We start from the raw sequence: 18,206 nt of genomic DNA on the forward strand, positions 1-18,206 counted from the left end.
ATTCTCAGCACTCACATGTTAGCCCATAACCATCCTTAACTTCAGCTCCAGGGAATCTGGTGCCCTCTTGTAGTCTGCACAGGTACTAGGCATGTATATGGTACAAACACATACATGTAGGGAAAACACTGGTGCATATAAAATAAATCTTAAAAATGTAAAGTTTTGTTTTGTTTTTTAAAACAGGGTTTCTCTGTGTTAACCTGACTGTCCTGGCACTTCCTTTGTAGACCGGGGTGCCTCCGAATCACTGAAATCTGCCTGCCTCTGCTTCCCAGTTTTGGAACTAAAGGTGTGCACCAACACTGCCCATCTTACTTTTAATTTTAGATTCGCACATGAAAGAAAATTTGATCATGGTCTTTCTGAGGCCCATTTATTTTGTTTAACATGGTGATCTCCTAGTTCTATTCATTTTCTTGTAAATGATGTCATTTTGTTGTTCTCTGCACCTTAAAACTCCATTGTGTGCATGTACCACGCTGTCTTTGTCCACTCCTCTGTTGATGCACTGACTCTCATCCATTCACCATTCATTAGCATGCATATGCATTATGTCTACCCTGTACCACATTCTCTAATCCTTTAAGCATGTTAGTGGATAAAGTCCCTACAGGCCCTTGATTGCACAAACAACCAGTTGGCTGCATGAAACAGGTCAGAGACAAGCTTGAGGAGGGAGGGATGCAGACTTCAGGGTGATTTCAGTTGCCCATGAGGTGATTTGTGGGGGTTGTCTCACTGAGAAGGTGATGTTTCAGCCTCAGCTTGAAGGAGTCCAGAGAGTTACATCCATGAAGAAGAATCCAAGCCAGCTTTAGGGCCTCAGGCAGAAATTCTCTGACTGTTTACAGTGGAGGAGGAAGCAGGACATGAGGTCAGAGGGAAGGGCGGTACCAGGAGGGCTCAGACAGCATAGAAGCGATTTAGCCTCTTTCTTTTTAATTTTTAAAGAAAATTTGTTTGTTGCAGTTTAGAGACAGGGAAGTCCAAAATCTAGGCCCTGGCATCTGGTAAGGGCCTCCCTGGTCTGGCATCTGGAAGCAGAGGCCAGAGGCCAGGAGAGCAGGGTTTGGTTTTGATGCAGTGTAGGGCTGGCCTCTGTGTAGTCAAAAGCCCATTGTTCCTTCCCCTGGGGAAGAGGAGGCAGCGGTTCTGACTCACGGCTGTAAACAACTCCGGAGAGAGCGGACAAACAGGCTTCAGGGCCTGGTGAGTCACTTCTGGGGGCAGGGGCCTCTCTTTTTCGGCTAGATCTCATCCTGCCTTAGGCTCAGGTGGCTGCTGCAGGCCACTGTAGCACAGGACTGCCACCTGGTGGCCACATTTTACTTTACATAGCTTTATGGAATGTCCTGGTAGATATAAGGCTTGTGCTCCTTAGGAATGAATGGGAATTTGCTCTGGACTGGCTCGTCAGGCTGGCCCTTGCTCCTCACTCAATAAAGCAGCCTTAGAGAGGCTCACCAGGCTAGGACTCAGTTGCCATCCTCTGTCACACAGTATGGATGTCACTGTCCAGGGACAAGACTCAGGCTAGCTGTGTCTGTCAACCTGTCCCTAGAGATTTCATACTTCGTAGACCTCTTCCAGGCTCAGGGTCACTGAAGTTGGCTCACTGTCACTAATGGTTGCCTGAGGTCTGGGCACTGGGCCACTTCTCACCCTCCAGCCAGGGTTAAACATTAGTGGGAGGTTATCGGGTTCGGAAAAGGGGTGGGGATTTCACTTGCAACAGTCCTCTCTGCGGCCCTGCCTGGAACACCAGTTCCCACCCGAGCCCATACAATGCCTGTGGAGGAGTTCGTGGCTGGCTGGATCTCTGGTGAGACATTCTTCTTCTTTCTGTCATATCACCCCCAAGGGTGGGTTGCTTTCGGGGAGGATGGGCCGTCAAGAGTTGTTCCCTCTGGAGTACCCAGCAGCTACCTGTTCCCAGAGCCTTCTGGGAATGGCAAAAGAAGCAGAGGGGAAAGAAGACAAGAAGAGACTACTTCTGCATCCCAAGGCCATGCTACCGGAGAACACTAAGGACCTGACAGCCAGGGAACCTCACCCAAGCCCCTTCTCCCAGACCATTCACCTTTGACCTCATCAGCTGTCCTGACTTCCCCTTTGGAAATCTGCCCTAACTGGCAATGGGTGGCACTCCTGGGCCTTAAGAACGGACACCATGAACATGCCCCTGGTGATACACCCCACATTTCAGCATTTTCTGTGGCGAATAAGACTATATATAGTTGGTGGCTTTCTCCCCTAGGGCCTCAGGACTCTGAGAAGGGCTTCCAGCTCTGCACTGATAATTTTGACAGGTAGAAGGCAGAAGGGGCCAGCAGGGCCTGTTTTCATTCAAGGCCCCAGAATTCTGAGAGGAAGGCAGAACAGCTGACACAGCTAGAAATAGACCCATTCCTTCTAGATCAGTGGCTCTCTACCCTCTAATGCTTTGCTCCTTTAATACAGTTCCTCATGTACAGATCTGCTTTCTTTATCCCAGCTCTTTTGTGGCCCAATGCCAGGTGTGGTGTGCTGGGGTAGGGCAGCTGGAATCTCTGTGGAGCCCCAAGAATGTGGGTTATGGGTGTCTGAATATACTCAGCCTTCCTGCTCCTCCCTGAATCCCTCCTTCCTCTAGTGGAGACTTACTCCTTAGATTTGACACACAGACCTTTACTTATGGCACCTTCTTGTCATCTTGTCACCGTAGGAGCTGTGGGTCTGGTCCTGGGGCACCCATTTGACACTATAAAGGTGAGTGTAGCAGAGGTACCTGAGGAGCAGATGCTCTGTCTGGAACCTGGCTATGAGACCAGCTAATTGGGCTGGCTCACCCATGTGCCTGCCAGCGTCTGCTGTGTGGGTGAGCTAGCTGCCCTAGCTTGCCCATTTGCCTCACATGCCCAGTCCTTTCCATCCAGGTGCGGTTACAGACCCAGAATACATACCAGGGCATTGTGGACTGCATACTCAAGACTTACCGCCATGAGTCGGTAGGTAGCCCACTTCTTGGGGGTAGGAGTTATCTGGGCACATAGTGCCTGTTTCTGCCTGGCAGTCACTTGGCACCCCAAAAGTGGAGTTGAGGTTCCTCACAGCCTCCCCCATCTGCTCTGCCTGCCTGGGACAGGGCTTGGGCACTGGACATGGGATGAGGAGGCCTACCATGCCTTGTACAGTATCACTATGTTGCTCTGCAGGTGCTGGGTTTCTTCAAGGGAATGAGCTTCCCCATTGCCAGTGTGGCCCTGGTCAACTCTGTTCTGTTTGGAGTGTATAGCAACACCCTGCTGGCACTCACAGCCACCTCCCACCAGGAGCGACGGGCCCAGCCACCCAGCTACACAAACATCTTCATAGCAGGTTGTACTGGGGGCCTCCTGCAGGTGAGAGGGTCATGTATGAGCATGTGTTCAGGTGGCACAGTGATGGATCCAAGTCACACACACACACACACACACACACCTGGGGCTCCCAGCAGTGCATGAAAGGCCTTCCTAAGGAGTACTTGTAATCATTGCTCTAATTGACCTAGCCATGTTGTGCTGGCCTGGAGGTGGAAGGTCATGGAGACCAGGGAGATAAAAAGCAAAGAGTTGGGGGCAGTGTGAAGAAACTGCTATGTAGACGCAGCTAATGTCTTCTCTTGGGCTTGACTACCTTCAGAAGGATCTACTAGCCCGAGTTGCGGGAAGGTTATGCAGTATGATGATCTTTGATCCTGAGGAACTGTCATCCATAGTAAAGCTGCGTTTTACCCTGAAGTAATCCTGAGGTGGTCCTAGTCCATTCTACCTGCTCAGCCAGGCCTCTGCTTGCAGTACATGGGTAACCATAATCTCTGAGCCTTGCCTAAGCCCTCAGGGTCGGCCAATCATCAAGTCACCCCATTCTGTGGGATGTGGTGGAGACTAGAAGAGCTTCCAGGCCCTAGAGGGGACCTGAGCTAAAGGGAGTATCTGAGCAGAAAGGGACAAAGGGACAGATGCCAGTTCAACCCTACACCCCAGATAGGCTCCTGGGTGACCCTCTAATGGGTACCTGCCCTGATGCCACTGATACTTCATGGGGCAGAGAGCAGGATCAGAGGACAAAGTCAGGGTGTGCATGCCAGTGGTTAATGATTAAAGAGACCCCAGAGAGTCCTGGCTTTTCTTCTCTTCTTCCTTCTCTTGCACCTCCTTTTACTTATTTGTTTGTAGGTTTTATTTTGTCTTGTTTGTAGACAGCATTCCTCTGTGTAACCCTGGCTGTCCTGGGAACTCGCTCTGTAGACCAGGCTGACCTCCTACTCAGAGATCTGCCTGCCTCTGCCTAAGTGCAGGAACTAAAGGCGTGAACCGCCTGCCCCACTCTTGCTTCATCCATTTATTTTTTAAAAAATTATTTTTTAAAAATTAAAAAAAAATATTTATTTATGTATATGAGTGAGCTATCTTGTCTTCATGCACTCCAGAAGAGGGCATCAGATCCTATTACAGGTGATTGTGAGCCACCATGTGGGTGCTGGGGATTGAACTCAGGACCTCTGGAAGAGCAGCCAGTGCTCTTAACTGCTGAGCCATCTCTTTAGACCCCTTTTTTAAAATTTTATGTGTATGAGTGTTTTGCCTACATACATGTATGAGTACCATGTGTGTGATGTGTGTGCAGTGCCTGCAGAGGCCTGAAGGTTTTGGATCTCCTGGAACGAAAGTTACTACAGATGGTTTTGAGCTACCATGTAGGTGCTGGGAACAGAACTCCAGTGCTTTGCAAGAGCAATGAGTTTTCTTAACCACTGAACCATCTCTCCAACCCCCTCCTGCAATTCACTGTGTAGATCAGACGAATCTCAAATTTATAACAATCCTCTGGCCTCTCTCCCAAATTCTGGAATTAGTTATATGCTACCAAACCAAGCTTTATGTCTCTTTATTATACTGACATGTGCCCACATATTTCTGATGCCTTGAGGCCTGTACCCCTCAAATATAGTAAGAGACCTAAGACCCTCAGGAAAGTGACTTGACTTAGGCCTAGTCAGACACTACTTCTCAATTACTTTCTCCTCATCTCTTGGAAAGGAAGAACCAGAGACTGTTAGGTCCATAAATGGTGACTTGGTCCAGGAACCTGCTAGAAGCCAGGGTCTACTGGATCATCTGTCAACAGGGTTTTGAAGCCATTTGTGTACCGGTGATGTGGTAGGGCAGGAGCTGACAGCTTCTGGTGGCACATTGCTTGTGGCCTGATCAAAGCTGCCCTAACTAGTAACCCTTTATGTTCCATGGTTCCTGACTCAGGCCTGGAGCTCCATGTTGCGAGTCCACCCCCTTGAAAGTTTCAGCTCAGCCCTGCTGGCTGCTCTGGGAGGAGCATCAGCCCCATCTTGTAAAGGGGCTCCGCCTTCCACTTAGGCAGAAGTGTGCAGTGTGGGCTGTACCTGCTAAAGCCCACTGCCAGCCCCTCTACCAACCAGGTCTAGAGCTGAACATCAGGATACATGTGCTTCTAGCCAGACAGACACCAAATGCACACCAGTGACAAGTCATCTCCAGCCAGGACCCTGCCTCCTCCTCCTAAAGGCTCAGATGATAGTATGTGACACTGTGAACAGTTTTCTTTGATTTTTGTTTGTTTGTTTTTTTAAGACAGGGTTTCTCCGTATAGCTCTGGATGTCCTGGAGCTCACTCTGTAGATCAGGCTGGCCTTGAATTCAAGAGATCTACCTGCCTCTGCCTCTGCTTCCTGAGTGCTAAGATTAAACATGTGTGCCACCATCATCTGGTATTTTCTTTGATTTTTTTTGAGACAGGGTTTCTCTGTATTGCTTTGGAGGCTGTCCTGGAACTTGCTTTGTAGACCAGGCTGACCTTGAACTCACAGAGATCTGCCTGCTTTTGCCTCCCTAGTGCTGGGATTAAAGGTGTGCGCCACTAATGCCCAGCTGTTTTGATTCTTTTTTTAAAAAAGAGTAATTTTAATCCTAAAATTAAATTTAAATTCTGCCTGTGGAGGCTAGATGAGCGTATATGATCTCCTGGAGCTAGAGTTACAGGCAGTTGTGAGCTGCCCCATATGGGTGCTGGGATCCAGACTCAGGTCCTTTCGGCAAGCAGTATTCACTCTTACCGAGTTACCTCTCCAGCCCTGGTTGTTTTCTTCTTCTTCTTTTTTTAATAAGTGTTTTTTAATTAATTTATTTTTTATTTTATGTATATGGATGTTTTTGCCTGCATGCATGTCTGTGTACCATGTACAACCCTGTTGTCTACAGAGCAGTGTTGGATCCCCTGCAATTGAAGTTACAGGCTCCATGTGGGTGCTGGGAATTGAATTTAGGTCCTCTGTAGGAGTAGCCAGTATTTTTAACTGCTGAGCCATCTGTTTAGCCCCATGACTGTTTTATTGAGACTGTTTCATTCTGCTACAGCCTTGCCTGACTTGGAACTCACTGTGTAGCTCTGGCTAGTCTTGAACTCTTTGTACTCTCTTTGAAGGCATGATCCCAACACACCCAGATGGAACCTCACTTGAGCTTCAGCAGCTGCTACCACTTTTTCTGGAGACAGGGCCTCACTTTGTGGCCCTTGCTGGCCTGGAATTTGCTATGTATACCAGGCTGGCCTTTAACTCACAGATCTGCCTACTTCTGCCTCTGCCTCCTGAATGTTGAGATTAAATGCATGATCACCCTGACCAGCTAGCTGCTTGACAGAGATACACACCTCACTGGTGTGGTGACCTCCTCCTCCCCACATCCTTCCAGCCCAGGCCAATCCACCCCAGGTCTGCATCCTGGCTCTCCAAGGACTCTAGGGCCTATGAAATCCCACCTTACTGACCATCTCATCCTTAACAGTCTTTTTGGTCAGAAGCAGGGAGGGCTTCCCTAGGGCCTCAAAGGCATGGTATTGAAGGGAGGAAGGAGACGCTATGATGTTAGGTCTGTTTTAGAACAATGCCGGTGCCTTCATCTGCAGCATCAGCTCCTCACCCTTAATGCTTATGGGCTGAACCAGCCACTGCAAACTTGCTCCTCCCTGGAGTCAGGGAGCCCAGAAGCCCACTCCTACTTGTCCTTGAGCTCCTGTGTCTGCTATCCTGCTATCTCAGGGGGAGGGATCAGTGTTGAGCTTATCAGGCCTGATAGTAAGGGAGGCAGTCTGTTCTCAACTGTACCCAGATACTTGGCCAAACCAAGCCATGTATGTGGGAGGCTAGGAGCTGGTAGCAGGAGCCTCTCTGCACTATTGTGATGATAAGCAGATTTTCCCAGGCATAAGCTCCACCCAGTCCCCTCCATGTCTTTCTCCACAGGCCTACTGCCTGGCTCCTTTTGACCTCATCAAAGTCCGGCTACAAAACCAGACAGAGCCAAGGATGCAAATAGGGAGTTCTGAACCCCGGTACCGGGGTCCTGTACACTGTGCAGCCTCCATCTTAAGAGAAGAAGGACCACAGGGATTGTTTAGAGGATCCTGGGCCCTGGTGCTGAGGGACACCCCTACGTTGGGAATGTACTTTGTCACCTATGAAGGGCTATGTCGCCAGTACACACCAGAAGGCCAAAATCCCAGTAAGTGGGGTGGGGTGGGGGTACAGCAGAGGTTAGGGTGGGGACTAAGGGCTGGGGAGATGCTCTGTTATAGACTGACTCCACCCTGACTTCTCTGCCCCAGGCTCTGCCACAGTACTGGTGGCAGGGGGCTTTGCAGGCATAGCCTCCTGGATCACAGCCACGCCTTTTGATGTGATCAAGTCCCGGATGCAGATGGACGGGCTGAAGGGGAGAAAGTACCGGGGGATGCTGGACTGTATGGCAAGCAGCTTCCAGCAGGAGGGAATAGGAGTCTTTTTCAAGGGCATGACCCTCAATAGTGCCCGTGCCTTTCCTGTCAATGCTGCCACCTTCCTTAGCTATGAATATCTGCTGAGCTTGTGGAGATGAGCCTGGCCAGGCCATGCCACGCCATGCCAGCAACTCCACAGCAGGGTCATGGCTGACAGCAGCTTGGAAAATCAAGCTAAAGAACCCAGCTTGCAGGTATAAAAGCAAGAGGTGCCATACATCACCCAGAGAGTTAAGGAACCAACTTGCAAGAAACCGATGAATCTGGCCCTGTACAGCTCCAAGTCACACTCATCTCCAGTCCACCTCATTTCAGAAAGCAGGGGCACAAGGCACATACAAATAAGCCAGAACACCATGTCACAACTGCCCCTCTGAAAGAGCTCTCAGGGACCAGTCACTGTCCTGGTGCCACCCAGCCATGGGGCTCAAACCATTCCCCTAGACAGGAGAATGACTTGTCTCCTTCCTGTACAGAATCCTTCAGTGGTTTCCATTACCTCCAGGGAAACCCAGGTCCCTAGCTCCTGGCTGTCCTGCCCCATTAAGTGGTCCTCTCTCTTGGCCACTTCCTGCTGTGGTCCCTCATGTCCCAGGAGTGCTCAGTGGGGTGTAGTTATTGTCCTTCCAGTGGCCTACTCTCCTCTCAGACCCAGGCAGAGCTCTATCTCTTGGGCCCTTCCAGCCCTGACTGTGAGTACCCAGGAACCCCAGCCCCTGCCTACCTCAATCATAGCTCTGTGTGATGCTTCATGGTTAGTTGTTTTGCTCCTCTGAGTCATTAATCTGTGAGTCTTGTGGTAAGGATGTACTTGTCTCTTGAACAGATACATGCAATAAAGTTTCATTTGATGAAGTACTGATGGTCCCTTTCTGTCTCTGCTCTGACCACACATGTCTGCTGAACCTTCCAACCCCTAGTCCTGGCTCCTTCCTAGAATGTCTCTCCTTGCCCACATCCTTCCTTACATTTGTCTTATTATCCATCTCAGTTGCCAAATTAGATTTTAAAACTGCCTGAAGGGCTGGAGAGATGGCTCAGTGATTAAGAAGTGATTCAGGTTCAAATCCCATCACCCACAGGGCAGCTCACAACATCCAGCTCTGCAGGATCTGGTGCCCTCTTCTGACTTCTGTGGGTACTGCATGTGAGTACATATCCATACTTGGGAGGGAAACATCCCCACACAAAATAATAAAAATATTAAAAAAAAAAAAAAACTTGGCCTTTAATCCCAGCACTCGGGAGCAGAGGCAGGCGGATCTCTCAGTTCAAGGTCAGCCTGGTCTACAAGGCAAGGGCTACAGAGTAACCCTGCCTCAAAAACCTAAACAGTCACTTTACTCTCTCATGACTTCTCATTACTTAGCATTCCTTCTCCCAGCAGGGAAGGTCCTTAGACATTTGCTGTTGATGAATGTTTTTCTTGTTTTGTTTTTTGAGACAGGATTTCTCTGTGTAGCTTTGGAGCCTGTAGACCAGGCTGGCCTCGAACACATAGAGATCTGCCTGCCTCTGCCTCCCAAGTGCTAGGATTAAAAGTGTGCTCCATGACCACCTGGTGATGAAGGTCTTAACTTACTTCTGCTAAACACACCTGGCTCTCTCCTACCACAAGACATTCGCACAGGCTCTTCTCACTGAGGGTGTACCTCCCCATCACCTTCCAGCTCTAAGCTCCTTTGAGACATCTTACAGTTTCTTTGGGCTGTACCCATGGTTCAGAAGCACTTGGTGGGTTTTGTTCAAGTACAGCTTGCTGAGTCAAATTTCAGGGTTTCTGACTCAGGTGTTTGGAGGGTAAGTTCTCAGATGTGACTGAAGGTGTGGGCAACACACTGAGAGCCACTGGCATGTTTTTCATGCCACCCCTTTTCCTCGATCTGTAATTACATGTTCCCCTCCGGAGTGTCTTTTCCGTGTGATTCTATCTTTCCCTCTAAATCATGAACTCCATGGAGCAAAGATTCCACTCCTAATTGCTTTTCATCGAAACTAGAGTTGCATAGAGGATTGTCCAAGAAATGGTTTTGGAGCCTAGGGATGCAGCTCAGGGGGTAGAGGACCTGTGTTTATGTAAAAAACTCTGCATCGAGTATCACATACTCGATGACTTTACACCTGTAACCCTAGTACTAGGTAGGTGGAGGCAATAAGATCAGAAATTTAAGGTTGTCCTTGGCTAGATAAGAGACCCTGTCTCAAAAAAACAAAAACAAAAAAGGTTTAACAAAATGAGTGAAAGAAAGAAAACTGGTTGTCCCAGTTTCCTCTCTGGCCAGTACTCTAATAGCACTGTTCTCTATAAGCAACTAGATTCCAGATAATTATTACATACATAGCTGAAAGCCTCGGAGAGCCTGGGAATAGCATGCTACCCTTGAGTTGTCAGGCATGGGGAAGCTGCATCCAAGACTCAGAAACTGAGTCAAGAACCTCAGGGGGCTCCACCAGTAAAGAGGTGAACTGGAAAACTTCCAGCCACCAGGAAAAGAAAATTGCTTTTTTCCAGACAGTAAGGTCTGGCTTCCCCAGAGAACTGGGAACCATATTGTTTCCTGGAGCCCGCCTCTGAGAAGCTAACATTGTGTCTTCTTTGTGCCCCCTTGTGTCCGGAGAAAGCAATTACACATTTTTTCTAGAAGTGAGCTGGCACACAACATAGTGTGTGTTTAAGTCTGAAAGGTGAAAACTTCTCCAAACATAATAAACGAGATGAAAATGAGCAGAGTCCTTAGATATACAGCCATCTATCTTTCTTTGAGACACAGTGTCACACCCAGCTCTGAATAGACATTTTCCCCAAAAAAGACATAGCCAGCAAAAGCTGGACAAGGAGTTGCACACACACCTTTAATCACAACACCCGGGAGGCAGAGTCAGGAGGATCTGTGAGTTCCAGGCCAGCATGGTTTACATAGTCAGTCCCAGGCCAATGAGAGGTACATGGTGAGACCCTACTCAAATAACAAGAAAAACTAAAACTGATCAGCCAACCAAACAAAAGAACTCAGTAAAGGGGTACATACCTGGGCTGGAGAGATGGCTCAGCAGGTAAGAGCACTGATTGCTCTTCCAGAGGCATGGGATTTACTACAGGGGACCCAGATTCAATTCCCAGCACCATCATGGCAGCTCACAACTGTCTGTAACTCCAGTCCATTGGACCTGACATCCATGGAAAAACACCAATGCACATAAAATAAAAATAAATAAAATTTTAAAACATAGTACACACCTGTAACCCACTATTCTGTATACTGTAGCAGGATTGAAAACAAACACAAGGATGCAGGTATTTTAAAAGGTTTTCAACATTATTAATTATAAGAGAAATAAGTGAGTTGTAGTGGGAATCTAGTAATCATTGTAACTAGGGTAAACATTACAATGTAATAGTTGTTTATCACTGTATCTAGGATAACAGTAGGATGTATTAGTATTTGTTGATGGTACCCAGACCTTGAAGAAATCTCAGTAGAGACAGTGATTGTTTTTTATGATTTATAGTTATTTTTCTGAGGAAGTTTTCCATCCATTATATAACTTTGGTCACAAGACAATATGGGCACACTTGCAGGTTTCAAATTATTGGGCACTTTTTTCAGTACACAATGTAAAAATAAATAAAAATGAATCTTAAAACTTTAGCAAAACCTCCCAATTTGGAGGGGGGTGGTTCTCATGACAGGGTTTCTCTGTGTAACGGTCCTGGCTGTTTGTCTTGGAACTCAATTTGTAGACCAGGTTGGCCTTGAACTCAAAAAGATCCACCTGCCTCTGCCTCCCCAGTTCTGGGATTAAAGGTGTCACGCCAGGCAACCTCCCAAATCTTAAACAACAAACAAACAAAGGACAAAAGCAAAAGGACTTAGTGGTCCTGGTTTCATTCCAACACTGAATGAATGAATGAGTTGATCTGCATCCTGTTCTCTTATATGTCATGCTAGTGTATGCTGTCCCCAGACTGTCCTCTCTACTCACAGGGAGAACACAGTCTAGCTCCTAGTGCCACAGTGATGGATGAATTAGACACAAAACAGATAAGAGCCACAGGGTGTCTGCCAATGTAAACAAGTTTCCAGTATAAAGAATGACCTGGTCAGAGTGCTAGACCTCAAATAGCCCTCAGTTAAGTGACCATAGAGTGTCACACTGTAAACACTCACAGCTAGCCACAGTTAAGACAGGCTTACTAGCTGTTCAATTGACTGGGTGCTCTCACAACATCTTGCCCCCACACATTCCATACTCCATACTCAGGTGCTCCCTCACCCCCTTCACACATTTCAAACTCCATGCCACACCAGCTCCAGTGGGAACGGTGTAGCAATGGTTGAGAAGAATCTCGAATGGCTACCCTTCCAGAGGTTCGAACCACAAGTGGTTTCGCCCCCTGGGAAGAAGTGGCCAGGTCCTTGCAGGTGCTTGCTTGGCTGGCTGAATGGAACGGGTGCTGGGTGTATTTTGTGCTATGATAACAATAATGCTTTTGGTCATGGGTGTTTTGGCCTGTAGCTCCACTGTTAGTTCAGAGAAGCCTGGAGAACACTTAGATGTAGTTTCACGAACTGAAAGAGATGCAGACTAGCGATCAGCAGATGGATGTTGTCCTCTGTGCCCTCAATTACAAAACCTACGGCGCAGGTTGAGACTCCAGGTGACAGCCCAAGGCCTGATAAGTTAATAGAGATGAAGCTGTAGGAACTTGCCCACAGTGTGACCCTGCAAAGCTGCTGTGGGATTTACTACAAAACTCTAAACTTGGGATCTTAGGGCCCCTAAAACAATGCTGTTAAGGTTTACTGATCAGACACAATGATTATTCTCTAAAATCAGTAAAACGGCACAAGAGTTCTTATCAATGCTGTTAAAAGTTTACTGGTCAGAGACAATGACTATTCTCTAAACTCAGTGAACCAAATCTCTGGTACGCTGACCACAGGCAGGCCAAATTAGAAAGAGGTTTCTGGTTATGCACTTACTTAGATGTTTTTATGATCTCATGCTTCAAGGAAATTACTAACATTTCTATAGAATGTCTGTAAATTTTTAAACTGTGGCCAAAGATCTGTTCCTTGAACTTTCTGCATAAAAACCCAATACTCTAAAGTAAAAATCGCAGTGTGTTTGTGTTTGTCTGTCACGCTGAAGCCATTCCTGACCTGGTCATCCAAGTTTTGGTCTCCACACAGACCCGTTGCCCACTGAGCAGTCTGTGGCAACTCCATACTCTTGGGGTGCTCCCTCACCCCCAATTGGTCTTTTGGCCTGTCATCCTTCTTTTCTCTCTATTCAGTGGTCTACATATCAAAACTCACCACTGGGTAGGTGGGATGGCTCAATGGTAAGCACACTTGCCACAAAAGCCTAGATATTTGAGTCTAATTCCCAGAACCCACAGAAAGGTGAAGGGAGAGAAGCAACTCCACAAAGTTCTTTTCTGGCCTCCATACATGCATGGTAGCATGTGTGTATGTGTGTGCGCACACCTCCTCCATCATACATACTTTAAAAATTTAAAAACAAACAACAAGGTTGGGCACAGTGGCACATGTCTTTAACCCTCAGATCTCTAGTTTAAAGCCAGCCTGATCTACAGAGTGAAATCTTGTCTCAAAAACAAAAACAACACCCACACACAAACAACAAAAGCAGCTCACCTCTAGTGGTTTCACCCAGCTTTGGGGCCAAAGTACTCTGCACAAGTCAGTCATAGACTTTCCAGTCCTGCTTAGCAAAGATGTCCCCTTTGCAATCTTCTCGCATAGAAGGCCTTGATGAAAAAGCAACTGTGGTGACCAAAGTGGATGAAAAATTCTTATGAATGAATCCAGATCCTGGCCAGTGCACCACACTTTCCTCCTCATAGGTGTGGCCCACGAGGAGGCCCCTTGTGTCAAGTCTTCAGACTCCAGCTCTTTCTCCTGTAAACCACGCCCTGAGAGACTAGCTCAGCATGCCCCAAAACCCTGGGTTGGGTTTAATCCCCAGCACCACATCAATCAGGGTATGGTGGCAAATTCCTATAATCATGGAATTCGGGAGTGGGAGGCAAGCAGATTAAAACATTCAAAACTATCTTCAGTTACACAGCAAGTTCACAGACTACATGAGATCCCATTTCAAATATAAAGAAAGAAAAAAGAAAAATCCACATTCTGACCCTTTCTGGTTAAAAATTTTATTTCCAGAAACAGACTTGGTTTTGACACAAAATTTAAGGGGTGGGGTCATCTGTTAGAAGTCCACCTTTTGCTGAGCAGTGGTAGCACACAACTTTAATCTCAGCACTCGGAAGGCAGAGGCGGGTGGATCTCAGTTCGAAACCAGCCTGGTCTACTAGAGCTAGTTCCAAGACAGGCTCCAAAGCCACAGAGAAACCCTGTCTCAAAAAACAAACAAAAAATAATTCACTTTCTAGGTTCCAGCCTCTCTAGACTAACTGCCCCCCAGAGCTTGCTTAGAAGCTACATGGCCCAGATTCTCAGTTGGCTAAGGCAACTGACCTTAGACTTTTTGTCCCAACTCCCTTCCCTTCTACACCCTCCAAACGCTATTTCCACAGGAAAGAGCCAGTCTGCCTCTGGAGAGGTTTCCATGGGAAACAGGAGAGGACAATTCTGCAGGCTGCCACGTTTCTTCACACACAGCACAGCTGCTCCACCTCCAATTCACAATCATAGAATTTTCCAAAGGGCTCTGGAGAGGTGCTGTTACATTCAAGCCACCTCCTCAAGGTGCACAGTGCTCTCAGGGCGTCAGCTTTGGTGGGCAGGGACTCCAAGTCTTCTTCCCTCCCAACGTCTTCAGTACCAGTTTCCTCTTTGTATACTCTAGGCCGTGGGTCCTCATCCTCTAGGTCCACAAAGTGGGAAAACTCCTCCTGACTCAGCCCTCTTGGGACTGGTGACATCTCTGAGTCTTTGTCCAGAGACAGTGGTGTTTTGCCTGGAGCAAGCCCTTCCTGAATGAAGCTGCTCAAAATGAGCTGAGGAGGCACCTTGGCCCAAGCTGCTGCCACCATATGCAGAGCATCTAACACTGTGATGCTGGCCCTGGCTTCAGCCAGTGAGGGGCCTCCTCTCCCATTCTGCATGGCAGCCAGTTTGCTCAGCAGACGGTGACGGTAATGGGCCTTAAAGGCCCAAATCACAGAGCCAGGCAGGGAGGGTGTGGTGCTGGAGGCAGAGAGAGGCAGGAGTCGCACATGGTGGAGTTCAGGAAGGCAGGCCCATTCCATGGACACTCCCGCAGCCAGTAACAAGGCTACCTGCCGGCCCTGCTGTCCCATGTCCTGGTCAAACTGTGCCAGCCATTCTGACCAAGGGATGGCGAGATCAGGGTGGTAAGAGGCGGGTAGTGCTTCACCGTTGATCCCAAAGAAGCATCTTGGGGCAGCTTGGAGCCCACCCACAAATACCCTTCGCTTTTCTGTGCCTCTGCTGTTGGCACACAGCAGTACCTGCAAGCGATCACATGCCAGCACTCCGCCAGGCACTGCCCGATACAACAAGGGCACTTCAGCACAGCCAAAAACATCTTCTGGTGAGAAGTCTTTAAGGGAAAGAGGTGGCTGGACCTGGAATGGTAGTTCAGGGGGAGGTGGTTCAGGAGGGAACAGAGGGGCAAGGACCTGGCGAGCCCCAAAGCCCACATTGTTTCGGCGTTTCCAGCGGACCAGCCAGCCAATGCTGGGCACAAAGTCCTGGCCCATGATATCGGCCAGCTCCTTGGCCTTGTGGAGCAGCATGGGCCCTGTTACATCCCAGGCCTTGGCTCGGGCAATGTGGTACCAGCAGAGTAGAGCCTCATCGATCCCACTGTACTTGGATTCACGCTTCCGCTTGCGCTCATGGTTGGCTGTGCCACTACACCAATCTGCCAGCAACTTCTCCTTATTCTTGCAGATACGCGAGATCTGGGGCTGGGAGACCTGGAAGCGCCGGGCCACTTCTGACTGGGACATCTTGGATTCATCCAGGAGTTCTAGCACTTGGATTTTCTCAGCCAGGGACAGGGCGTGAAGCTTCTTTTTTGTGCTCAGCTCCATGACTCTTTAGGGCACCTGCTGGGGAACAAAAGTGGGAGAGGGTGCCACAGGACGTTATAGGACAAGGCACTCTGCTGGGATGCACACAGGTAGGTGAGACCAGACCAGTTGGAAGATAGGCTGAGGGAGACTGCCAGAACAGATCTGGCACGGTGTCTCTGGTCAGAGGCAGAGGGAATTCTGGGTTAGGGTTTGTCACTGATGGGGTGGAAAAATATGACTAGAGATCAGGGGATTGCTATAAGGACTGTCAGGGGACAGCTGTATAGACAACAAAGGAGCAATGACAGAGGCCTGGGGCTAACGCTGAGTAATGCAGGTGTAGAGGGCATTCAGAGTGGCCAGGGAGGAAACCCCTGAAGAAGATGGGGGAGGAAGGTCTGGGCTGAATTTTGGTGCTGCTGCTGAGTGGAGACGGGTGGTAGACTGAATGGACAGAGTTGAAGTGAACAGGTGAGATGATACAGATGACAAAGCCAAATGGATGGGGCTTGATTTGGTGCTGGCGAGGCGGGATGGTAAGGCTAGTCAATAGTTCAGCCTGAAGAGCAGTGGAGGGCAGGGAGGAGAGTGAGGGTGCCAAGGCGACAAAGGGTGACGGGTGTGTGTGTGTGAGGAGGCTACGGGCAGCAAAAAGGGGAGGAATGTCTCCCGCCGGCGGTAGGTAGTCTGGAGGGATATCAGGGAGCAGGTGTCGAGAGCAGGCAGCCCCAGCTGCCTCTGCATCCGGGCTCGCCCCGCCTTGACCGCGGGTCAGTCGGATAGACGGACCCAGGCATCGATCCAGCCCGCCCGCCCGCCAGCCCGGACTCCCGCTCCGCACCCACCTCCAGGCGCTGTTCTGCGCCTCCCGTTCCTGCCCCAGCCAGGCTCCTGGGCCCGGGTGTGCTAGGTTACCGCAGAACCAGAGAGGGACGGGCGCCGAGACCCCGAGGGCAGAGCGTTCCCAGGAGGTGCACGGGCAGCAGGCGCGCACACAACAGGAACCCGCGCGCGCCGAACTCTGTCAAGGCTGGGAAAACCGTGGCTGGGCCCCTCAGCAGCCCCACCTTGACAAGCTTGATTGGCCACCAGTTTCACTTGTCCCGCCCCCGACTGCGTTTCATTGGACGCTGAGGAAGTGGCGGTTCGTCGGCCCCCTGGAGGAGGAGCCTCCCGCGCTGAGGGGCGGGAACCCGACCAAGGGTCTAGCGGGAGGACCCGGCCTCGGAGCCGATTATCCGGCGTCCCAAGGCAGTGACCCAGGTGGCTTCAACCCCATCCCCATGGGGTGCCAAGCAGGGATACCGGCCCTCCCAAAGTTGTTTTGAAAACAAAATGAAATGAGAAAACGAACGCATGTAAGCTTTAACCCACAAAACTCAGTTACCATGGACAGTGCTGGCCTTCGGTCTCACTAACCTGCTAGAAACAGGCCTGAGGGAACGGGAAAAGACCTTTTTTTTTTTTTTTTTTTTTTTAAAACCAGTTTTGGTGCCTCCAAAGTTATTTCCTTCCTTAACATTTGGTTAGCCCAGACCCTACTTTTCTGTATTTTCAGTTTCTCCAAGTGCTTCTTGGAAAACCAGCATTTCCTCCTAAGTTTATTTCAGCGGTCTCATTTGCACATTTCTTTCCTGGCCCTCAAAAGTACTCAGTTGCTGCCTGGCTCCCTCTACTTATGTCTCAGTTAGCAGGACATGTAGAGCACATCTCAGAGCCCACAGCACTCTGCCAATTTACCAAATGCAGAGCTCAGCTTTTGAATAGGCAACAATGACCTCAGGATGTACCAGAAAAATCTGGTGACACACAAGTATTTAAGTGAATCAGATTTAACAAAAAAAAAAAAAAAAAAAAAAAAAAAAAAAGGCAAGCATGAGGCTTCACACTCGAGGACATCCTAGGCTACATGACAAAAACCCAAAGCCCCACCCCCACCCCAAAATCAAATATGTGCATGTGTGTAGGTCACACATGCCATGGTACTAGCATGGAAATAAGGGGACAATCTTTGGGAGAAATTTTCTTCCTTGTTGAGGTAGGGTTTTGCAGTGTGGCACACTCCAATCCAGCTGGATGTTAGATTCTGTCTCTGCCTCCTATGTCTCTCTAAGAGTACTGGGATAACAGACACATAATACAGCACCCAGATTCCTAACTGGGATGCTGGGACAGAATTCAAGTGGACAGGCTTACATGGCAAGTGCTTTTACTGCCTGAGCCATCTCCCAGTTATACAGAATTAAAACCAGCAGTTTGAGTGTGTACTACTGACAGGAGACCTGAGTTGAGGCACTGAAGGGATGGTTCAGCTGTTAGGAGCACTGGCTGCTCTTTC

At 48.9% G+C, this 18,206-nt stretch overlaps 2 protein-coding genes across 2 annotated transcripts; one reads left to right on the top strand and one right to left on the bottom strand.

The window, feature by feature from the left end:
* The first annotated feature begins 1,017 nt into the window (after positions 1-1,017).
* On the top strand, positions 1,018-8,688 carry Slc25a45 (solute carrier family 25 member 45). Its single transcript, XM_051193704.1, has 6 exons — positions 1,018-1,825; positions 2,708-2,751; positions 2,919-2,990; positions 3,198-3,383; positions 7,301-7,559; positions 7,663-8,688. The coding sequence occupies exons 1-6, from the start codon at positions 1,789-1,791 to the stop codon at positions 7,929-7,931; spliced, it is 867 nt and encodes a 288-aa protein (XP_051049661.1). The 5' UTR covers positions 1,018-1,788; the 3' UTR covers positions 7,932-8,688.
* Positions 8,689-14,001: 5,313 nt separating this feature from the next.
* Tigd3 (tigger transposable element derived 3) lies at positions 14,002-17,033 on the bottom strand. Its single transcript, XM_051193705.1, has 2 exons — positions 16,714-17,033; positions 14,002-15,890 (listed from the first exon to the last, which is right to left on the bottom strand). Exon 2 carries the CDS (start codon positions 15,884-15,886, stop codon positions 14,477-14,479), a length of 1,410 nt encoding a protein of 469 aa, XP_051049662.1. The 5' UTR covers positions 15,887-15,890; positions 16,714-17,033; the 3' UTR covers positions 14,002-14,476.
* Between the last annotated feature and the right edge of the window lie 1,173 nt (positions 17,034-18,206).

This window comes from Phodopus roborovskii, unplaced genomic scaffold (genome assembly GCF_943737965.1).
Source record: "Phodopus roborovskii unplaced genomic scaffold, PHOROB, whole genome shotgun sequence".
Lineage (NCBI taxonomy): Eukaryota > Metazoa > Chordata > Mammalia > Rodentia > Cricetidae > Phodopus > Phodopus roborovskii.